Below are 25289 nucleotides of genomic sequence, written 5' to 3' on the forward strand. Positions count from 1 at the left end.
ATCGATTGGCGTATTAAGATTTTATTTGCATTTATAAATGACAAAGTTACAAGCGTTAAAAACCTAACACTATTTCACCACACATATTTTTTGATTTTTACCCCAGTATAGTCGACAAAGACGTAGTTCAACGTCAAAACATCAATCTCTCAAAATGTTTTGTTCTCTGGGAATGGTTCAATAGTCCATTGAATGTGATGTCGTGTATCATAAAATTGAATGCAAGAGCTGTGCGTCAATCAAAGGCTGTGCGTGCTCTCTCCGAATGTATAACGATGCTCTATATTTACGGTTTCACCGAGTCCATCCCGAAGTTCAAAATGTTGTTTGGTGAGCAGAGCCGATGTAAATCACGTCTCACCCAAGAACGAACCCCGCATTTGTGGAAGTCCAGCTTGAGCATCAATCGGAGCTCGAGCTCTTTTGCGCTCGTTGAATTTGACATCATTGCTGTTTATATGTGAGTGATGAACCAGCTCACGATGAACTAGCATCTATACTGCATAATGTGAGTTCGAGGAGTTTAAGTAAGCCTGCTGGCACGGCCCCGTAAGCTCGGCGTTTGTGGTTCGGTTCCAGTCTGCTCCGATTTATTATTTTTTGTCAACATTTTTTTTTCATAAGGCAAATCAATGAAATTCATACTGATTTCATAGTGGAATTCTTACGTTCTTTTGCCTGCGTGTATGGATTGTTTTGCCCTGCTCGGCAACACTAATGTTCAAGCTCGCTCCCGTGTGCTTCGAGGTAGCTCTCTTCTCAGGATCCCACTCAGGAGAACGAACTATGTGGTGAAATCCGGGCTAATCGCTTTCCAACGGACGTTCAACTGAGTCTCTTCAATTTTTGGTTTTGACATGTCACGCGACTCTCTTAGAAGACAATTTTTGTTAGCTTTAAGATAACTTTTTATGATTTGGACACCAAACTAGTCTGTTAATAACATACAATAAATAAATAAATAAATGAGCATCACTTTTCCTTTACTTTTTTGTCACCCAGTAACAAGTAACGTCAGCGATTGTGAAGCCTTACACGTTTGTCACTTGGTGGAGCGATTACGAGCCTCACATGTTTGTGAGTGCAGTGTTTTTAGTAACTTGATTGACGAATCGTGTCAATGGTGATGTTTTGTAAGAATATTTCAAAAACTGCCCATAAGTGCAAATATTACTTACGTTATTCACATTCTATTTGTCCAATAACATATTTTACTGTAAAGTATTTTGTTAGAGAAATCCAAAAAAATACAATCAACGGACAATTCTCGCGTCATTTTTCAAATAGACCAATCTACATTGATCGATTCTCTTCATCAAATCTCTCTTTCGTAAATAACTTGGCTAAAAAGTAGAAGGGTCTGTGCCTAGGGGCATGAACGGGAAGCTTGACGTAGGACCGCTAGCATTTTGTGTAGTCGTTATAAGCTTGTTGGCCCTGAAAAGGGCAGTTTTATTGTATACGACATCCATGGCCGCTTACACTTGACGTGTTCAGAGTAAGTGATAGCATCACGGATCACATTTTCCAGGAACACCTTCAGCACACCTTGTGTTTTCTCGTAGATCAGACCGGAGATACGTTTGACACCTTCCTACTGCTGCTATTGCTGACCACAACGCCGTCCGAAGCGAACATGAGTTGATGCTAGACAGCAGCGCTGTTTTATATCTTTTCAGGTCAAAGCAGAATGATGTACAAGCAGAGATGCCAGATTTTTTTTTCCATGCGATTCCGCAGACTTATTCAAATGTACGGATTTCTACGGATTTTTTTTTTAGTCGAAGGTGATATTTTTTTTTTAGTTCTAAGATGATATTTTAAGTTAAATGATAAATCGATGAAAGAACTTTTGAAAAAATACTAGGGACAGCCATCTGTGGTTTTACGCAATGGTGACGTCAGACTACGTGGTCTTATATAATTAATGTTATTTGTTAACTGCAGCAGAACTTGTGTTTTTGTGTAGGAATTGGAATTTGAGCGGGGTTCTCTCTGTTTATACTCTTTAGTATGACTATGATTGCCCTGAAAAGAAGCATTTGATATGAATTTTAGTTGGGACTTGTTCAGAAATTTAACTCTTTTGGAAAAGCTTGGTGGCCCTGAAAAGGGCCGATAGTAGTACAGGCATGAATACCATGATACTGGTGCACCTGTAATTTTTGGCATACTTTCACTGATTGCTCAGCCAAAGCAAGATGTGCGCGTGAGGACTTCCACGGTGCTGAAATTCAATCGTGTCAACCAGCTTGTTGAAGTACACGCAGCCAGAGTTGCGACCTATCACAATCACGATCGTCAAACAGCTGATGGTAGTAACGCTTTGTACATTCCTTTGTGCTCGTCGAAGCTCTCTCCATGACCATCCATCAAGTTGACGAAAGAAGTAAAAAGCAACTGGTGAATGTCGTGTTCGGTTGTGATCCATCACCGATCTGGTCATTCCCGACAATCACGACACTCATTTGCGCTCGATTTGAAGCAGTTGCTACTTTGCTTGCTTATGTGAGTGTGTTGGTGAGTGAGCCCAACAGCTTCCGTTTAATGTTGCCTGCTTTGTTTGTAACTCACACAGTCGCGCCTGCCGAGATGAACTTGGAATGCGTAGGCATTGTTTTCATTTTCTTCTGTCGTTTCGCTTTTTCTTATGATTGTACTACCGAAGTCTTCACTGTTTTTGTCGTGCTTTTCATCATCAGTAGCGAGTTTAACGTTTTGCTTGTGAGCAGCGACCATTACTGGTGATTGTTGTTTGCCATGGCTCTAACTCTCACTGCGTGACAAAACGTTCTGTCAGCGATAGTCGGTTGATGCGTAGACGAGTGTCACGTGAGTGTCAAGATATTTGGCATCACTGCACGCAGCACGTGACTGGATCATCATTGATCAGTGTTGCTCTGTGTAGTGCAGTCAATTCCTGGATAGGATCCGTTAAGTCATTGCCATTGTGTCCTTCTGACAATCGATGTAGGAGATTCAGCAAATGGGGCCACTTCATCTCATTTGATCTGAGTGTGAGGAACTTCGAAGGCTTTCCCAATTGTCGCATCATGGTGAACAAATTTCTCTTCCTTTGTTGCCAATACTGTATTGAATTCGGTATTGATTTATAGAAGGATAGATTTCGCTCAATGCACTGCTCCATGAATAAGGCGGTCCAAAAGGTCCACGTGTAATGTTTGCGGTCCCCGTGCACTTAAAAGTACATTACAAGCCTTCGGAAACTCTCAGTCGAAGAACTTTCATTGTCATATGCAACAAATGTGGTTTGGCCACACGCCTGTCTTGACGACGAGTTTCACTGGATGCCATTATGAAATATATCACCCGAACCCCTAGCTTGGATTTCCGTAGATGGCCGAAACAAATGGCAGGAAAAGCTATCTCTATCTCTGTAGCTATCACAGAAAATGTGTCGATTACGGTGACCGCTTACAAGACTGGTCTCGACATGACTTTTATTCGCCTTCATACGGCACCGTCGAAAATGTTTCTCTTCAAACAAGGAGTGACTGTATATTATGGGAACTTTCGACGGAGTGAAGAGATACCCATCAAACAATTGAGAGCTCTTATAAAACACCTGAGTTGATCAAACGTTGAATAATAGCTTCCAGAGTTGAACAAGAATGTAGTTGTATTGCCATTTGATTAAAAGTTTTAAAAGCTGTTGGGGCACTCTTAAATGATTGTTTACGTTCGGTTTAACTATATGCTTTATAAGACCTACGATAACTTTTATAGCACCTTAGTTAAACTGATTCACAAGAGCTATACAGAACGTGGAATAAACGCATCAAAACAAACAGTTGGGAGCTCTTTTACAACACCTGAGTTGATCAAACGTTGAATAATAGCTTCCAGAGTTGAACAAGAATGTAGTTGTATTGCCATTTGGTTAAAAGCTTCAAAAGCTGCTTGGAGCACTCTTAAATGATTGTTTACGTTCAACCAACCACAATTTTGTTGCTAAAAATAGCACAAGTGATAGGCATGTTTATATAACCATAAGGCAATGATTATTCGACTGCAAGAGAAGTCACTCAAGATGAGCTTGATATACTTCTCTCATATGATCAAAATATGTATTCAAGAATAGAGCAGATGGAAACAGAAGCGGCTGGCAATCCGGGATCATGAGTTCGAATCTTGCTTCGAGAAACCTTTGGTGGAGTAGAGGTAAATTATATATAGGTGTTATTAATAAATGCAAACATTAATTTAAGACATATATCATATAATCAACGATAACATTTCTAGATAAATTCTCTCAATTAATGATTAGAGAGATTAATTGAAAGAATATCAATCAAAGATTAAACAGATACTTGTTACTACTTCCTCCATGATCACAGAATGGCATAATTACATATTTTTTCAATGTGCACAAATAATTTAAATTAATAAAAACTGTACAAGCAATTATTTTGGCGCACCACGACAATTGTTAAACTAATTTTAATCTGTGAATATTGTGAGTACTTACACAACGGTAATTAAGGAGTCATTAAAAAGTGCTATAAACGCTTTTCACCGCTTGCTGTATAGTGATTATTTAGGAGTCATAAAAGAGTGCAACAAACGCCTCTCAGGTTTCCTCTCTACTAAATTTCAAAGTAGCTGTCAGGAAGTGTCTACAAACGTTGTATAAGAGCTTTCACCAAAACAATAAAGCTTGAGTTTAAATATGTATCTATAAACGTTGTATAAAAGTTGCTTCTATCCGGTTGTTAAGGAGTCATTGAAAAGTGCTATAAACGCTTTTCACCGCTTGCTGTACAATGATTATTTAGGAGTCATAAAAGAGTGTAACAAACGCCTCTCAGGTTTACTCTCTACTAAATTTCAAAGCAGCTGTCAAGAAGTGTCTACAAACGTTGTATAAAAGCTTTCACCAAAATAATAAAGCTTGAGTTTAAATATGTATCTATAAACGTTGTATAAAAGTTGCTTCTACTCCTATACCGCGTATACATATAATGCTGTAGTTGAACAGGTTCTCCAAACCAGTGTAAACAAGAGTTTTACAGAAGTTGTAATAAACAAATTGTACAGTTATTATTCAGCATGCAGTTGAATAAAATCACAATGGAAGCGTTTCTTCAACAAGAAATTGATTTTGGATAAACGTTTTACTGAATACGTTAGACAACACCTTTGTGTTGCAGTTGTATTGGTTCTCCAAACCAGTGTAAACAAGGGTTTTATAAAAGTTGTGGTGAACACATTGTGCAATTATTATTCAACATGCAGCTGAACAAAATCAAAACGAAAGCGTTTCTTCAACTGGAAATTGTTACTTGGGTAGTACGAAGGCCACCATGTTTCACGCACAGTCTGACGTTTGCTTACTCAAAAAACGGATAAATGAGCAAGAAAACGGCTGACAAGTTGCAGAGGTGTATTTTACTTTATGCTTCTTTCCCTTCAGAATCAGATTGTAAAACTCGATTCTGAAGGGAAACGTACACTGAGAAAAAATCCGTAGAAACTGTACCGAATTCCGGAGATTTTGCCTACGGATCCGTATTTCCGCAAAAAATTGTAAAATCCGTAGATCTACGGAAATTTCCGTAGATCTGGTATCTCTGTGTGCAACCAAGTGGTATAAAAGCTACAAAGACTCCTCCCATTATGAGTAGTTTGCTATCAAGTAGCGACACTGGCTCCTTTCCTTTTGAGTAGTTTGCCAACAATGGCAACACCTTGAAAGTTAGCGGCGCCGGTGGTGTAGTGGTAAGCGTGATTACTTCTCATCCCAGCAGGCCTGGGTTAAATCTCAGACGGCACCACCGGCATGTTCTAAGGCATAACATCTCTGATTACGCCTTCCTCCTTCGGGAAGTAAAGCCGTTGGTCCCCGGTTGAGTTGATGGGTCGAGAGGTGGTAGGGTCCAGGTGTGGAAGCTGCCTCCCTGGCGTCTGTATCATTGGTGCTCAGCTCGGAAAACAAATCTCGCGTTACTTTTCAATACGTTCTATCTACATTGATTCGATTCTCTTCATCGACTCTCTTTCGTAAATAACTCGGCTTCAAAAATGGCCGTCTTCGTCGAATTAGATGCTAGATTGTTGCTTCTTCCATCGAAAATATTCAGCCGTGGCGATTCAAAGGAAAAGTTTATGAAGAGAATCGATCAAAGTCATTTGTCCAAGTAAGGTTACATGAGCATTTTGTGTGGTCGTTGGGGGCGTGTGGTTCTGAATATGGACCAGCAGGCAGATGCATTCTATTCCTTCTCTTTACTTTAATAAGCATGGTGGCTCTGAAAAGGGCCGTTTTGTTTCCAAACCGTACAGAGTACATCTCTGTCGCTTTAAAGTGTAGATGACATCCATGGCCGCTTACGCTTGGCGTATTTAGTGTAGGTGACAGCATCATGGATCTCATTTCCAGGAACACCTTCAGCACACCTCGTAGATCAGACCGGAGAACTTTGCGATGGCGCTTGGCACCTTTTCCTCCTTTGCCACGACCAGTCACTTGTTGCTTGTTGCTGTTCGCCGTCCGAAGCGAAAATGAGCTGTTGCCATACAGCAGCGCTGCTTTATATCTTTTCAGGTTGAAGCAGAATGATGTGCAACCAAGTGGTACTCGATTATGAGGTCTGGGTTTGGGAAGAACGTTTAACAGTGATAAAATTATTACTTTTTATTTGTACATTGGACAATGCTTGACAATAACACTTTTTCAATAGCTTCACGTTTAAAATCATGAGTCGAAAGCATTGCTATAGACGCGTAGAAATATTTCTGATCGATTTGTGATAAAATTATTGAAATTGGTCCAGGAGCAGCGGAGTTATTAATGTTCAAAATCTTTCATATTTTTGTTTCATGTTCCATTTTCGGTTTTCACAAAGTGTACCCTCAGTATAGAAATGAAAGACGTAGTCCAACGTCAAAAAACGGTTCCTGTCGCCTTTGTCGTATTAGATCCTAGATTTTTTGCTTCTTCCATCGAATTGTGTGTCGAAAATATCCGGAAATATCTTAACACTAGGGTTTCGGATAAAAATGGCGGATAGCTTGACGGAGTTCCTGCAATGTAGCCATTGTTTATAATAGCTGCAAATATACCGGACAAGATGTAAAAATGTGAGAGCCTAACGCATGAAATGCTTCATTCGCTGTTCAGGAAGATATGCATCGACGTTGTGTTTACGGCGACATAAAACGAAAAATGAAGGGAAAGTTTTTTTCTACATTTGTGAATCGGCAGCTGTTGTGCTGAGCACCTCCGTAAAAATGTAGAGTGATCCTGCTCAACACAACATATTAAATAATGATGGTTATATACAGAAGTGCATCGACAATAGCTGCTGCATGTGAGGTAATGTTGCTGGTGTCTGAACATTTCGAATTGGGTATGTGCCTATAGTAGTTGCTATAGGAGCGGGTCAGATGTGCTGATCAGGAGTCTGCTAAATTTAAGTGCCTGTAGTAGTTGCTACGTGGTAACGTTTTGACCACGGGTGTGGATACCCTAGCAGCACACTTGTCACTGAAGAATTGTGTTTGCTTGTGTGCAACTTATTTCAGTTACAATCAAGTTGCAGGAACTTATTTCTATGGAAGTGTGTTGCTTGGGTAAGCAATGAGTCTATAGTGGTTGCTATATGAGTTGTTTAGATATGTTGATCATGGGTCTCTCGAAGCTAAGTGCCTGTAGTAGTTGCTATAGGATGTGATCAGATGTGTTGATCACGGGTTCGATATTGATGTGCCTAATATTTGATGCCGGGCATGAGATACTCGGTACATTTATTGGTCCTGGAATGATTAGTACAGTGATAAATAAAGCAATATGCAAAGACTGATGAATTCCTCGTTGAATGATTAGCAAAGTGATTATTTTTACTGTTGGAAGAATTTGTCTCCATAATATCGTTTATAATAAGTTACTTATTGCAATTTTATGCAAACTAATTTTTTATAGGAAGATGATAGCCGACCGGTTCAAAAGTTTCGATGTGATGATATTGAAACACATCGCTTGTACAATGGATGGAGGATCTGGAAAGGCGCTTTAGATTGTTACTTCGAAGCTTCGTTTGTCCTATCTTTTGCACAATGGGTGTCCTATTCCTCGACTAGGAAAAGGAAGAGAGAGAGGTAGAAGAGAGGATGTAGAAGAAAGAGACGGAGGGTAAGACCTAGTTAGTTAGTCGGACGGAACGTAGAACTTTGGCTGAGAAAAGGTGTAATAAAGTGGTTTTATTAAAATTGGAATTAAAACTCGTGTTTCTTTCCGAACTGTACCTCACACACTTTACGGTTGGGAAAATCGACGAACTGTGGAAGAGATATGGTGCTACTTTTAACAAGAGGAGTCTTTCTTCAGTGGAGTAAATGAAACATTTATCAGACAGTTCAGGTTTCAAAAGTAAACTTGCACAGCTGTTTATTGATAGGCCTAAACATTCTAACAGTTTGTCATTTCAATTACACAGCCAACCACACGCATCGTGTTTATTCCATTCATTCCGTCCACTCATTTCGTCAGTAGGTTCGGACTCTTTGGTCGACTAAAGGGTGTCCACGATGAAATTGCCACACTATGATATTGCTCTAACTTTTTAACCGTTGGGTAGAATTTAATGAAAATTTGGGTAGATTTAGTTCATAGTGCATTATTTACATCCTGCAAGTTTTAAAGTCCTGTGATCAAAACTCGCGGAAATGGAGTCGAAAGAACAGCTCGTGCGTGATAAAATCTTGCGCATTCATCACGAGAACAAGGATCTCTCGCATCATTCCATCGTTAAAACGTTGGGAATCGCGAATTCCACGGTGTCGCGAGTGATTAAGCGGTTCGAGGAACGGTTGACCACCGATCGGAAGCCCAGAAGTGAAGGAAAAAGTATTCCGTACAACACCAAAAATCACAACCGCGTAGTTGGGGCCTTCAACCGAAATCCGAACGCCTCCGTTAGGGATGTGGCTAAGAAGCTGCACCTAAGCCGAAGTTTTGTCCAGAAGGCCAAAACTAAGGCTGGGCTTCGAACGTTCAAGGTACAAAAGGCCCCTAATCGCGACGAGAAGCAGAACAAGTCCGCCAAAACCCGTGCCAGGAAGTTGTACCTCAACATGCTGCATCATGGACGACGAAACATATGTGAAGGCTGACTTCAAACAGATCCCCGGCAACCTGTTTTTCACGGCCAAGGATAAGTTCAGCGTTCCGGAGCATGTCCGCACTCAGAAGATGTCCAAATTTGCGAAGAAATTCCTGGTTTGGCAAGCCATCTGCACGTGCGGGAAGCGGAGTGCACCTTTCGTGACCCAGGACACGATGAACGGACAGGTGTACATAAAAGAGTGCCTCCAGAAGCGGCTGCTTCCTCTCCTGAAGGCCCACAACGTCCCAACAATCTTCTGGCCGGATTTGGCCTCATGCCACTACTCCAAGGACGTGCTGAAGTGGTATGCGGACAATAAGGTCAATTTCGTGCCGAAAATGTTCAACCCTCCCAACACTCCGGAGCTCCGCCCCATCGAGAAGTACTGGGTGATTATGAAACAGCACCTTCTTAAACGACAGTCGAGGAACTGAAGAAAGTATGGGTTTACATGCAAAAAACGGTTGATTCACAGGTTGTGCAGAATCTTATGGCCGGGGTTAAGGCCAAGGTGCGGGCATTTGCGTATGAACTGTAAATAAAATACGAGTAAAATGGTAAAATGAAGTTTAATAGTTATTTCTCAATCCCTGAAAATTTGATGGCAATCGGATGAAAACTCGAATTTTGCGAATGAATTTTGTGTGTGGCAAATTCATCGTGGACACCCTTTACGACTGAGCTCCTACACTACTCTCGTCGAGTTTAAATCGCAAAATGATTTCATCGGTGAAAACGACGAATTTGGTATGCAAATTCAGGAGTTTAGCGACCGTTACTAAAGCGCGTCCCACATCAAATTGCATCACGGAAAAAACGTTGTGGAAAATTACCTAGTAGATCGATCATTTAGTAAACTTTTGGCATATTTATTTCATTTAATTTCAATACCATAAACGTACGCTCGCACCTTACGCTTAACTCCACTCATTAGGTTCTGTACAACATCTGGCTGCAGCGTCTTCTGTACGGAAACCCACTTTTTCTTCATGTCTTCCTCAGATTTGACCTTTTTGGGATGCTTCCGTAGTGCCTGCTTCATAATAGCCCAGTATTTTTTTCGATGGGCCTTAGTTCCGGTGCGTTGGGGGCATCCTTGGCTTCGTACCACTCCAGGACAACATTTGAATAGTGGCACGAAGCTAGATCCGGCCAGAAGATCGTAGGGCCCTCGTGTTGCTTCAACAGATGAAGCAGACGCTTCTGTAGACACTCCTTGAGGTAGATCTTACCGTTTACAATCCCGGTAGTCACAAACGGCGCACTCCGTTTGCCACATGAGCAGATCGCTGCTTCTTTACTTCCTCCGAAACATCAAACTTGTGCTGGGCAGAGAAGAACAGTAGCCCCGGAAGCTGCCGGAAGTCCGCTTTGACGTAAGTCTCATCATCCATGATGAGGCAATGAGGCTTCGTCAGCATCTGGGTGTACAGTTTCCGGGCCCGTGACTTTCCCACCGTATTTTGCCGTTCGTCACGATTTGGAGCCTTCTGCACTTTGTACGTATGCAGTCCCTCCCGGATCTTGACTCTTTGTACGAAAGACTTGGACAGATTCAACTTTTTGGACATATCCCTGACCGAAGCATTGGGATTCCGCATAAACGCTTTCACGACACGCTTTTGATCTTGATCACTAATAGAACATCCATTCTGACCGCATTTCTCCTTCTGTTCGATGCATAGAGTTTCGTAGTAACGTTTAATCACACGACTCACCGTTGACTGCAGGATTCCGAGTTGTTTTCCGATGTCCCTATGAGAAAGTTGAGGATTTTCCAGGTGCTTGCGCAAAATCAATACACTCTAAACTACTTCTACCCAAATTTGCAAGAGAAAATACCCAATGGGTAATTTTCTACAGCGTTTTTCCGTGATGCAATTTGATTCGGGACACCCTTTATCTAGTCAAATCCATATTGATGGATCAGGCTAGAGTCAGGAACCTTCATCGCTAAACCAATCCATCCGTGCTGCAATCTTTCAACGAGGCTATAGATGAGTGGTTGAGTTTCCGGGACTTATTCACTTCTGGATTCACTGGAAGATCGATCTACAAGAGGCGAAAAAGTTTCAAGTTGCATGGGCTATGCTGTTGAAACGGTACAACAACTGCAAGCAACTGAAGAAACGACAAATCCAAACCCTCCTCAAGTTACCCATCCTATTCAAGGAACCCGATAAGGAGTTCCATAGTCTACTTGAAGAGTTCGAAAAGATTGTGCGTTGAGCCAGATTGTACAACTGGTTAATCTGTTGACGCCTTCGTCTAGATTTTTCCGCTCGCCGGGGTTGGGAAAAGTTTTCTTCGACCCAGGAACAGGGCACCCTCGAATTTCTCCAACTATGAGTTCGCATTTTGGAATCCAAGACTGCAGATCCTAAGAAGTCATCTAACCATCCACAGCCACCAAGGCAAAGAAGCACTGCAGTCAGGACCTCAGCCTCAAAACCAAGGATGGATCGCTCTTTTGGGACTTTTTCATTACTTTTTTATTATAGCACGTTAAATACAATTAAATGTTTAGTTAACCCATCGTAAAATGGACAATTTAGTGATATTTATCTTCCTATCAAAATTCTAAATTCCCGCTCCGCAGAACCACACTCTTTGCTTTCAGGCAATATTCCTGGATTGCTTCGTCCTCTGACCAGCGCCACAAGATTCGGATGTAGTTTCGATCTTCGTCGAGAGCAGCATCGGCGAGTACCATTGAGGGAAACCGGAATCGCAGTAGGGTGTCGACCAAAGAACCAAAGTGGTCCTCGAACTATGCGTGATAATATTTGCACCATTGAGCAATGTCAAAATTTAAAAAAATCTCAAAAATTTTGTTTTTGAGTTTTTTTAATTTATTCAAAGGGGGGATGTTTCTCAGAGTCTTAAACTATGTTAATCATCGATCGAGTTTCCACTTGCTGCAATAACGGCCTCCACACGCTTCCGGAATGCACGGCAGGTTCTAATAATGTAGTCTGGATCAATTTCTCTTCAGGTACGGGTCAATGTTTGTCTGAGGCTTGCTGTACTCGGGCAGCGTTTAGAACAGGCCTTGGCCTTCATGACGCACCATATTGAGTAATCCAGCCGAATAAGATCGGGCTGGATGGCGGCCACATATCCTTCGCCCAGAACGGAAGATGTTCCTGCAACCACTTCTGAGTGCGGTTCGAGGTGTGACAGGTGAAATACAACATTTGGCTTCGGACCGTACTGTTCTTTGATCCACGGAAGAACATACTTACTTAAAATCCCGATGTAGACCTCCGTGTTGACCTTGTCGCCTTCTGGAATGAACACCGGGGCCATTTTTTGCCATCGGAAGCCACCAATCCAAACACCATAACGCTAGCAGGATGCTTGGTCAGATACACGATCTTGTGCTCGTCGGCCACGTCTTTTACCGGAAGAGGACTAATATACCGGTTGGTTCTGGAATTTAATACGGGATCATGTGAGTTTTTTTCCGTGCCCTCGACTTCGCCCCACAATCTTCCTTTACGATCTTCCGTGCCGTAAAGTCACTGATCCCGTGTTCCTTTGCCATTTTCCTTATTGAACGCACTGGATTCACCCGAATCTTCCTTTTGATAGCAGCGATAACCCTCGGAACCCGAGCTGACCTCGGACGACCTGTGGCCACCTTAGCGGATAGTTGTCCTTTCGTTTCTCGGTCTAAAACCCTTTTGACGGTCCACCGGGACACTCTCACGGCGATTGAAATGTCTTTTGCGACATTTGCCCGTGGGACAAATCACGAATACGCTGCCACTTCGTCATGGTGCAACTGTCAAACTAAGTAAATTATTTTCTTTTATACACAGCCTACTATGGTATGAGCTAATGGTTACGTGCATGCAAAGAATACCAAGGCATTGTATGCACAGGTGAAACGGGAACCTTATTTGTACGATGGTGCAAATATTATCACGCATACGGTATTTTCTACTTGGAATTTCTTTCCGTTCTTGAAACACAACTTCAATGAACCCTTTTTTCTATTAAATACAATATTCATTTATTTATTAAATTTATTCGTCTTTGCATCTAAATTCATCACCTTCCAACAGCACTTGGTAGCTGTCTTGGGTTTGTTTCCGTTTCGAATTTTAATGTTACAGAAATTTCCATGTGTCCAAACGATGAAAATAAAGTACAGTTTTTCCAACCTTCTTCTTTTCCGTAATAGTACAGTAATAATGATCACTTGTTTGCTCTCCTTCGCAAGACAAAAAAAAATACCTAGCTTACTAACAATTGAATTCCTTCTTCCTATTAGATAGACACTTTTTTTGTTTCGTTCCGACTAAAAACCTAGCGTTTGTTTTTTTGAGCAAAGTTACACCGAATGCTTATGATTTGTTTAACAAAAAATAAAAATGTAAAAGAAGCTTAAAGCGGGGAAATTTTCGTTTAAATCTATTTACAAAAGATTTCCAGACAGAGTTTGGTAGGAAATGGAAATTGGAGCGCTCTTGTTCCTCTTGTTCAACCTAGCTCCCTTACCTTAACATAGAGTGTTTTTTTATTTTAATGTAGAAGAAGTGAAGTTTAGATTTTTTACATTCTCTCTCTCAATCATGCACAAAGGGGAAAAAGTTTTGTTATCGGGATATTGTATTTACAGTTAAAATGAATTATTTGAGAGAAAAGGAGCAGATGTGACAGCTGCGTTTTAGAAAAAGAATGACAATGGGTCGAAGCCTAACCTAATGAAGAGGCACTAGAAAACAACAGAGATAAAGATAAAATTGAGCAATCGAGTTCGTTAGGAAGATAGACCTGACGCGTGACGTTGAGGTTAGTTTCGTCGAGGTCGGTAAAGTAGGTTTTTTTTAGAAAAAAAAAAGGTTTTTTGTTTTGAGAGAGGAAATGAGTGACGGAAACCAGTTTCCATGCATAGAATAATACACCTACAAGCTAACATAAGATCAAAACACAAGTATCCTTTTCCAGCCTTATAAAATTTGTCTCGTTTCAGTGTTATTTTGAATATACAGTTACACAACAACAGTTTTGAGCTAGTACACACACCCTCGTCTTTTGCTTGGCGGTCGCGGAGTCTTGGGATTCGGTTGCGAAGTCTGCCACTCCCTCCGAGTTGGAATGTGATTTTTTTTTTGTTTGGGTCGACGTCCCTTCTGGGGGGCTCTAACTACTGGGACTCAAGTCTTGTATTTACAACATTGCGAGTGCTTTCGTGTTTTGCTTTTCTTTTGATTTGGGGCAATGTGGAGGATGGTTAATGAACGAGGGGCGTAGGCCTCTCCCAAGACTCCGACTGCCTTAGATTAGGAAGAATAGTTTATGAGATAGAAATGGGTCTACTGAGAGGTTTTTTTTTCTAAATTGAGTTTGAGGTGTAGATTTTCGTTTTCTGTTAAGAACTACGTGATAATAAGGAAACCTAGATATGTGGGGGAGCTCGCATGAAGATGGGCACTCAGGGGATGGGTTGATGAGGAGGATCTGCAACCTTAGATGAGTGACGTAATCAGACGTGCTTTGAAGTTAACCACTCGTTCGCTGGTTTGTGCGATTCGCTGCAAGAGAAAGGGGGTTCAATATTTGTTGAATGTGTTCATCTACTAGGATCGCTACGGGGGTTGTGCAGTGGCCGAAATTGGCGATGGTGGAACTTACCAGAATCAAATCTTGAATCAGGTTGGACAGGCCACGGTTGGCGAGTACGAACAGACGGGTCACTGGTCCGGGAATGCCCTCGGTGTAACCATCGCCCTTGCCCAGCTCGTGGTCGTGGTCTTCGGGGGAGTTGGCCTTTTCGTCACCCTGCTCGGTACCGGAGCTACCCGAGACGAGCTGCAGGAAGATAGTCAATCATGATTTAGTGTGTACCATGGGCGGAGAAAAGAATGATCAAAGAACACATAGAACGTAGTGACAACAACAAAGAGAGAGAGAGAGGATACATTGTTAGGCAACAAAACATATTCAGTAGTGAGGTGTTAGTGTGTTGTTGATTTTAGGGGGGCGCTCGCTTCTCACGTCAGTTTTTCACGCTCTTTTCGGTTGATTCATTCGCGAGTCACGATTTTGTTTCGTTTGTTTGTTCGTTCCGCAGGTTGGGATCCGACCGGGAGCAATCATCGTCGAACAATCGTCTGTCATTTTGTCATCGTGGTGCGTTGGTCACACGACTTTGAGTGATCAAAGAGAGGGATGTTAGGAAAAGGAGAGTGAGAGAGAATGGAAGAAGCAAATTGAGAAATGAACTTAAAAGGAGAAAAAAATAGCGCAAATTGAAAAGTGCTTGGGCTCTACGGCAAAAACAAAAAAAAACCAAAGGAAGTGGGATCAAAGTCTAACAACAACAAAAGAAAAACGAAGGTATTGACACTCTGACAGAGGATTATTGGTGCGATGAATGTTAGGAAAGCTTGCGGTGTGATTTTAATTCAAAAGCCGCATTATTCATTGAAAAACAAAATCAAGAGCAAAAATAACGTGATGGAGCAAAATCAAGCACTTTTCAACCTGGGTTTGTTTATATAAGTGTAAGTACAAAATAGAACAAAAGAAAAATAAAGGAGAAAAATAGAAGAAAAGGAGAGAGAAGATGTTGAGAAACTAGTGTTACATTAGGTTTGTTAATACAATTTTGTTTAAAGATGTGTTACAATCTTGAATTTTTTAAAGTTAGTCCTAACGTTCGTTATTGACGAAAAGTAAAACATAAAATTATGACCTTACCCTAGCCAGTTTTTGGCTGAACATATATTTTCCCATTAATCCACGCAAATAAAATTTTGAAAATTTATACAGGGTGATACAGAATAACTGTCACCAATTTCACAAATCAAGACCAACAATTGAAATGGCCTTAACTCCATTTTGTAAACAAACCTTGTAAGGCCATTTCCTCGCGAACCGAAACCTTCATTCGCAAACCTAAACCACAATCGGGTAGAGAAGAATTTCGCCTACCTGTTCATTATGTTGGTTTGCCTTTGCGGACTTCGGTTCGCGAGAAAATGGCCTTACAAGGTTTCTTTACAAAATGGAGTTAAGGCCATTTCAATTGTTGGTCTTGAAATATACAATTCTCAGGATTGGAAATATGATTCGTTTCAGATTTCAAGCAGCCATGGACGTGAAAATGGAGCATATCATGTGAAAAATTCGTTCAATATCAAAGTTTAGACGAATCGCCAGGACTCCAAAAATGCTGGTACTAAAAGTGCGTTCCAGCTGTGGTCCATTGTCGCGACAAATGTGACTGGGAATTAAAGGTAAACGGAAATAGATTTGAATTTAAGTATATCTAGAATATGCTGATATCGAAACATCATTCAAGTGTTCAATCGTTATGACCATTTGTAAAAGTGACAGTTGTTCCGAATCACCCTGTATATTTATGCATCAAATTTGATTTAGGCCCTCGGGCCAAAAACTGGAGCACTGGTGCCCAAACTTGTATGCTTAGTCTGGTAAAATTCAAAACTCTTCTTTACTACTGTGTTACCTGACTTATAACGAATATACGTTCTATTCAAATACCCCGAATACAACGTTTGACTCGTCTAATTTTGCATAGCATTTGCAATGTAAAATTAGACGAACTATACATTGTATTTGGAGTACTCGTATAGAACGTATATTCGTTATAAGTCAGGTAACACAGTTGTTATCGAAGTATCCCAATGCAATCTGAAATCGACCCGCTTCCTCGGATCATTAGAGTCATCCAGTAACGAAATCATGTCGATGTTCGATAAGAATTTTTCGATGTGATTTTTATAACCTAAAATAGGTGTTTTGATGTACCATCCTGTGCACATTTTTGAGCCATCAAAATTCTTGAGATTTTAAATATTTCCAGCAACATATGCGAGCAAATAATGCATTGAGCGATGGAATGCCTTAGGATTAAAAATCAAACGAGCACTGAAATTTGGGCACCATTTGACTAAAATGGATTACATCATTCGAGCAGTTCAAGCCTGTAGTGACAACTATCTTGCCACCAAGAATCAATATTTTGTCTGTTCACTCGTAATATCTTTTCAACTTCTTTTTCAACGGGTAGAAACTTCTACCATTTGGCAATGTTCCGTTTTGTTTTTCTTGAGCCACAGCAAATACAAACAAGACTAAACTGTTGTTACTTCTTCCAGTGATGGCATAATCTTTAGCAAATTGATATTTTCCCACACTCATACGCTCTTGAAATCACGCCTGATAGTGGAGCAAAATTTAAAAACTCCTTTGCAAGACTACTCACAACGTGTAAAGTTGAAGCTGAGAGTTGAATCGACGCAAACATGATTCCGTTGCTCCTCATTTTCTTAGAACGAGAAGGCCTATAGTAATGCTATCTATTTTTTCTCTTCACCGATGGCAGACACGAAGCGACTGCTGCCAGCCGTTATGGATGATTCGGTTTGCGTTCGGGTGTAAAGCAAAAATCATGATACTCAATCGCACCACAGTTTGGTGAGATTTGCAGCTGGCGAGTTTTAATAGCTTGATATTCCGTAGTTGTTTGCTTGTTGATTTTTGTTTACGAAAATCAAGCATGATGTTGTTCTTTTGTGAGATATGATTTTTAGATATTTTTCCAACACTGCTTTTTTCATACTTAATGTATTGTAATAAAATTTGAGCCAAATAGAAGCTCTTTGTTTTTGCTTCATTGTTTTTCAAAATATAGCTGTTTTAGAAAAGGTTCTTAAATAAGAAGAGATTTACTAAAATTGCTCAAGCTGCCAACCTAATCAATCAAGTCCAAAATTGTACAGATAATCCTTGTAAATTTGTTCAGTCAGTAGTCTAAATTTGAGGAATTTTGATATACGCTCAGAAAAAAATACATCTCTTTGAACTTTTTTGAAGAAAATCCGCACTCTTAACCAATTATTTTCAAACAATTTTATATTTGATTTAAATTAAATTTGTTTTTGATCATCACACCTTTATCTTTCATTGTAGTACGAGTTGATTGCATATTTGGTTCGCTCGGCCTTATAAAGGGTTAAAGGACGTTTCCTACCACTCGAAGTCTTTCGTGGAGCAATATTATGAAATCATTTTTTTCTAGAACCTCGCGAAAATAGGTTTTTATTTATGACTAGTTGAACACCCCCAGCATTGCTCGTGTGAACTCTTTTATCACTAGTCACTCACTCACATATTCCATCTAAAGAGTCTGAATTTATAAAGAGGCGACATCTTATCCATTTGACAGGTCTTCTGCTCGATTGGAATGACTTTTCCCATTACTTTGACAGATAATCGATTGTTCCAATTTTCTCAACACCCATATGACACTTGAACTGTCAAAATCTGAGCCAATCAAACATTCCTATTAGATTTTTTTTCGTGAATTTATGATTCTTATTACATTACATTTGAGAGTATTGCAATCGAACAGAAATTAAATCACATTTATGTTTCGTGTGCTTCTCAAATGCAACTAGTTTTTGGAATCAAAAACAATATTCTAACTCTATTGATTAATTGATCTTAGTTGGTTAATTAATGGCATATTGCGATGCACTCAATGGACCACTTTGTCAAGCAGTTTTGGCGTGACTTTCTACCAGCGATTTCACAAAACTGGACCAGCTAATTTCTATTTTTTATGAAACGCACAAATGTTGGTTACTTTTTTCGAGGTTCTAGAAGAAAAAAATCTCCAAATAATGTTTTATTTCAAAGTTCGAGTGGTAGTAAACGTCATGTTAACTGCTCGAAGGAAGTGGTTAATTATTATTTTGCTCGTAAATCGAATCAAAAGTAAAAGTCATGTGAAATGCTAGCTCTAGCAAGGGTTTCAAGACAATTTAGATACAAATCCCTGCTGCTGAATTGTATTTTATTTTCTCCGCTCATCTCTCCCTTTGAGTATTTCTAGTGGAAACATAGTCATTGCTATCAGACGTGGAACGAACATTGGCAAAGCATGGAAACCGAAGATTGTCTATTTCTTGGTGGAGGAAGTTTCCTCTACCAATATATGATGTTTGTATCCATGATGGCTGCTCGTGGCTACTCAATAAGTCCACGAGACAGTTACGGTCAGCTGACTTTTTTGTTTACCAAGAACTTTTGACAGTTCACAGTAGAACTGGCAGTTTATTCTCATATGAATTTCTGCTTTGTTTATGTTTACATTCAGCACTATTAACACCAGATCACTCATACACTCTAGATTTCTAGCTGTCAGTCTCACTGAGAAACGTCTCTTGGAGGTGCCCTTGTGCATGATCACTGTCGAAATTTTCTAGAGATAGGCCAAGCAAATCTTAAATGAGGGGGTTAGAAGAAAAGGGGTGTAACTGATTTTGATCGATTCTCTTTCGTTAATAATTCAGCTGCAAACACATTCCTTGATTCGTGTGCTATTCTGGATGCTAGATGAGAACTTCCTTCATCAAACTATGTGGCAGAAATAGCGCAAAATCTGTTTATAAAGCTGTGGCTATCGAAAGAGAAAGTCGATGAAGAGAATCGATCAAAGTCACATACACCCCTTTTCTTCGAACCCCCTCAAATGTATGGCCTGATTTTCTGAAAATCTCTCGATTAAATGTTAAATTATCATTACGATAAACTGAACTCTGTCTGTTTACACTTAAACCGAAGACAACATACCAAGAAGACTGGCAACTCTGCCTGACCAGTATGAAACAGGCACAATAGCGTTATCTGACGCTCAAAGGTAAATGCTCCGAACGAATTGGCTAGCAAAGGTTCTATCATAGAGGTAACTCTAAGACCAGAAGGTCCCGAAGAAACGAGCTCAACTTTTTTACTCAGATCTGGTACTATCTTCGGTCTCAAGCTAATCGATTCAACCCTCGAAACATAGGAAAATCCACTAGCTCCTCATTTTATCTGTCAAACTTTCATAGCGAATCAAAACAAACATAGTGTAGAACTGGAATTTATACTAGAATGGGGTACGTTAGTCGATTTGCTTGGGACCAATAGGCTAGGCTAGTAGTGAGCCAATTTAAAATCGTTAGTTCCGTACTGATTGTTGGTTCTATCCTCAGAAGAAAGGTTTGTGTATTTGCTCATTTTTCTATGCGTTGCTTCCACCTACGCTCGAGCGCCAGTCTTCTTGATATGTTGTCTTCGCTAAAACTTAACAATTGGAATCATATAGGGCCATAATTAATCCTATTTTCGAGCAGTTTTGGGACAACCTTCTACCAGCGCTCCCAATCTGGCAAATGTCATTTTCAATGAATGATCTCATGCGATATTTACAGAGATACTTCTGTCACTATCATCGAATGAGAAAACAATGACAGAGATTTTCTTCAAAATCTCATCGATTTTTTTTTGTTATGACAGAATGTGACAGTGTTGTGATCATCGTGATTACTAGCTCATATATTGCTTTTGAAGTTACTTGTACCGAGGAAATCTTAAAAATATATTTACTCTATCGATTATATACGGTTACTTGTTTAAATTCATCCAAATCAGTTAGAAATGTTGATGTCAAAACAGGATAAGAATTATTCTCATGAGTGCTTGATCATTGGAAAATGACAAGAAAGCTAATGATCGGTCTCGTGATAGTGAGAGGACCTATTTTCTTACCACCTAATGACAGCCGTGATATTTACCAGCTCTGATTGGGAGAAAATGAGGCATCAAATAAAGAAAGCCTATTTTCTCGAGGATCTTGAAGAAAAAATATCAAAATATTGTTCCGTATTGTTGAGTGTTGTCGATTTTCCTCATATTCGAGCGTTTTTTTTTTTTTTTTTTGAAAAGCATGGAAAACTAGGTCACCCAACTTTTTGTTGAATAGCCACACTGTGGTATCCTAAAGTTTACACCATTTTATGTCTCCAATAAGTGCACTCGTCATCAAACACAAACTCTCTTCTTCGACATCTCATTACACACTGAAGTAAACACCAACATCGTATCTGTTAGATACCACATCCTCCCATTGCACAAAATGTAGGATAGAAATCGCAAATCAATTCTTGTCGTGCATCGACAGCATCAATTTATGTTCTTAAGCTAAAAATTCTATACAGCCTCTAATTTTGCGTGACTTCTTGTGTATGTTCCTGCACTAAGTCAATTTGAATTCTGATGCATCTAATTCATTTTTGTACGTTTTGCGGTTTTGTCAATAAATATTACAAACTAGCTGATTCCATTAGCTATTGCTTGCTTCTCCCTTCAGCAAAAAAAATACCACCCACAGCTTGTAGGCAAATGTTTCGTTGACATTATTGACCCATTCCGCTCATTTGAAAGTCATATTAAAAACCATTCCAATTGACGCCGGCATTATATTTGATAAAATAACTACTAACTATCGAAGTCGATTCCTATTGTTTTTGTTTTTCTATTTTGTAATCGTTTTCTTTATTTTGTGCCTCTTATATCAGAAGCCCAGCTCTTGTACTTCGTTGTTTCTGTCAGTTTGATATATGTATCGTGCCTTAAGTTTTTTTCATACTTAGTCGTTATAAACCTTGCCTTGCAAAGAAAACTACAAAATTACGCGAACGACATACTTGGATAAAATAGAGCAAGAACATTGAAGAAAACCGAAAAATCGTTCCATCTCCTGCCGCTTATGGTACTTAAAAGTCTAACTATGAGTAGTTTCTTTTTAGAGTATATGATAATTTTACTAGGCCCACAACCTTGCCTTTTACCGGAGACAACAAATCAAGCTTAAATGTGTTGTCTTCGCTTTTAATTGGGTTCTTTAGGGGGTTTAAGGTAATTTGATATTCGTAATCTGCATCACAAATGGAAACGAAATCCAAAATTTCATCAATTTTGGAGCACTGTAACTGTTTTAAATAAGTGCGATTACATAAGCAAAAACCACCATCTTAGCGCCCCTAGGTGGTACTTTGTATGGGAGTGAGCTGTCAATTTGTTAGTTTTGTGTCAAACAGTGAAGTGATTAGTTTGCTTTAAATCTGGATTTAAAAATCAAGATAGAAGTAAATGGGATAGAGAAAAATATCGTTGTGCTCAGAAAACGAAGCCCTTTCAGATGATGTATAGAAACCGATATATTTTTCAAAATTAAAGAACCCAATTAGTCGTTTCAATGCATTTCCTTCTGTCATACAAATTTCACCTGCGCATTTTTATCTCAGGTTCATTGTTTTCTTTGTTGTCAATGCAATGGTACTGAAATCTGTCATTTTTGTCTTCTTCTATAATCTTGGCTATAGGCTACACCCAGCTCAAGCTTTTTCTTGTCGGTTTACTCTCTTGGCTATGAGCTAAACTCAGCGCAAATATTCCTTTTTTTACATTACCTTGGCTATGAGCTAAACTTTGCACAAGTAATATTTTTCTTCACTATCTTGGGTATGAGCTAAACTAAGCACAAGATCTTTTATTTTATTTTCACCTGGTCTTGGCTATGAGCAAAACTCAGCGCAAGATATACTTGGTTTTGAGCTCAACTCAACTCAAGTGTATTCTTTCCTATATAACAGGCCACCCTGATTAGCCACCACCAGTTTACACCATTTTATGTCTCCAATAAGTGCACTCGTCATCAAACACAAACTCTCTTCTTCGACATCTCATTACACACTGAAGTAAACACCAACATCGTATCTGTTAGATACAACACCCACGTTTTGTAGTTTTAAGTCAATTTCAACTCAGTTACTGAGCTACTCTCATTGCCCTGCAGATGTTCCCAGTAATTAGCGGAAGTGCAGAAGGTGTCTCAATTAATTTCAGGCCATTAAGTTCAGTTTAATTAATTGCAGAGAAATGCTTGAAACGTCATGAAGCGAAGAGTAGCGAATCGTTCAAGGAAGTTCCAAGAACTTCAGGAAAGGACATGAAACTTCAAGGTGTTTCACAAAAAAGGGAGGATGAAAGGAAATATCGAGTATTTTGGAGAAGCTTCATGGAAGTTCTATAAGTTTCTGGCACTTCAGGATTTGTTTCGAGAAATTCAAGGCAGTTTCATCAGTAACAAGCAGTAATCAACGCATTAACCGACTATTGCTGACAGAACGTTCCTCACAGGCAAAACGTAACCCTCGCTGCTGATGATGAAAAGTAAAGGGCCTGAATTTATAAAGAGACGGCATCTTATCCATTTGAGAGATCTTCTGCTCGATTGGAATGACTTTTCCTATGACTTTGACAGATAATAGATTGTTCCAATGTTGACATGTCGTCTCTTTATGAACTCAGGCTCTTTAATGAAAAGCACAACAAAAACAGTGAAGACTTCTGCAGTACGATAATGAGGAAAAGCGAAACGACAGAAGAAAATGAAAACAATGCCTAGTCATTCCAAGTTTGATTTTGCAGGCGTCACTGTTGGGCTCAGCACCAACACAATCGCATAAGCAAGTAAAGCAGAAACTTCTTCAATACCAGCGCAGATGAGTGTCATGAATGTAGCCGAAGGTGACATTCACCAGTTGCTTTTTGCATCTTTCTTCAACTTGATGGATGCTCATGAGGAGAGCTTCGACAAGCACATTGATACGAATTTATCTCTCGTTATTACCATCAGCTGTTTGACGATCATGATTGTGATCGATTGCAACTCTGGTAACAGAGAAACTACAGAAACTTCTTACAAGTTATAGGAACTTCGAGGATATCCAGAGAACTTTTTGAAAGTTAATAAAACGTCAGAGAAGTTCAGAGCACTTGAAGTACCAAGAACCTCAGGTAGCTAGGTAGCTACTTGACTAGCCTTTTGGTCCCAAGTGCATCTATACGTGTACCCCATTCTAGTCAAAATTCTAGAACACTGAACGAAAACATCAGCAATACTTCGAATGATTATTGTATTGCTCGAGCCCTTTGACAATATGCTGTCGAAATTCGAATGATTTCCTTATAGTTGAATTCATCGCCAACTGATGAGCGAGCATTCATATGATTGTCCTACAAATAAAGAATGATATTTGTGTTAGAGATGAACCAGCCTAAGGCTGAAAGTCTCGTTAATAAAGGAAAAAAAAAACAAAAAAAAGAATGGTATTTATTTGAAAATAGGCTGTTGAACATACAGGGCTCAGAGGACAACAGTTTAAGGATAGAATGACTTGCAAATGCTTTGGATTAGATTATTAACAGCCATTCATCCAACAATTACCTGTTGGTAGAGGAAACTTCCTCCACCACGTAACTGGCGTTGATGGCGACTCTGTACCTCTTTACTTCTATGGTAAAATCCATAAGCAAACGTCAGACTGTGTTTGAAACATGGCGGACTTCCTTCCTTCCTTTCACTCTACCGAAAAATCCCATAAGAAACTGTCAATCTTTTCTAGAAGAGACGAATTTTCGACGGTTCCGTCAACGCCAATAGACAAACTACGGTTTCCACGCTTTACCAATGTTTGTACCACCTATGATAGCAATGGCTATGCTTCCACCTCGTTTGTCTGCCCAAGAGCAGCAAATGACGTTCGATATAATTATTTACATCATCGCTTTGAATGATTTGCGTTATGGGGCTGAACCAATACCAAATGCATTTCAATTTAAGATGACAATCATTCTGCAAAGAGCATTACGCAATAACAACGGTAGGCCCTATCCCTTCTCATAACAATGTTCATCCTGTATTCGAGAGGAAAATCATCTGATTTCAAAACAACCGTCATGCGGATGCAGCTATCATTCGAAAAGGCGATCATTCGAACAGAGGACGGTGTTTAGGTACGGTGTACTACACTATGTTTGTGTTGATTCGCTATGAAAGTTTGACCGATAAAATGAGGGATTCGTGGATTTCCCTATGTTTCGAGGGGTGCATCGATTAGCTTGGGACCGAAGAGAGTACCACAGCTGAGCCAAAAAGTTGAGCACATTTCTTCGGGACCTTCTGGTCTTAGAGTTACCTCTATGGTTCTAGTAACTTAAGGAAAGTCCACACCTTCGGAGAAGTTTAAAGATCTGCAAAATTTAGTTCCGATACATTCAGGACATCTCCATAAACTTTTGAAAAAATTTGATCAGTTAAAAATGTATTTTGGAAACTTTACAGAAGTCCCGGGATTTTCGGAACAATTTAAATTATTTGAGACCAGTAACTTGAACCCGGAAGATCAAAGATCTTCAAGGCAGTTTAACTTCATGGAACACTTTTAACAGATTTTCTGGAATTTCTGAAAACTTCAGCAAAGTTCCAAGATCCTTAGGGAAATCCAGAGAACT

The 25289-nt window shown here is 39.7% G+C and overlaps 2 protein-coding genes across 2 annotated transcripts in view; both read right to left on the reverse strand.

The window, feature by feature from the left end:
* LOC135712290 (mitochondrial amidoxime reducing component 2-like) overlaps nt 1–25289 on the reverse strand; it is a 141036-nt gene that overhangs the window by 5677 nt on the left and 110070 nt on the right. The gene's annotated exons all lie outside the window — the stretch shown is intronic.
* LOC135712298 (uncharacterized protein DDB_G0271670) overlaps nt 13494–25289 on the reverse strand; it is an 87679-nt gene continuing 75883 nt past the window's right edge. Inside the window, exons 8-9 of the mRNA XM_065235266.1 lie at nt 14769–14945; nt 13494–14668 (exon numbers count right to left, since the gene is read on the reverse strand). Of these exons, the coding sequence (XP_065091338.1) occupies nt 14603–14668; nt 14769–14945 (243 nt within the window). The 3' untranslated portion in view covers nt 13494–14602. The remainder of the gene's footprint in view (nt 14669–14768; nt 14946–25289) is intronic.

This window comes from Ochlerotatus camptorhynchus, unplaced genomic scaffold (genome assembly GCF_037179485.1).
Source record: "Ochlerotatus camptorhynchus isolate MF236.1 unplaced genomic scaffold, CSIRO-AGI_Acam_v1.1 ptg000467l, whole genome shotgun sequence".
Lineage (NCBI taxonomy): Eukaryota > Metazoa > Arthropoda > Insecta > Diptera > Culicidae > Ochlerotatus > Ochlerotatus camptorhynchus.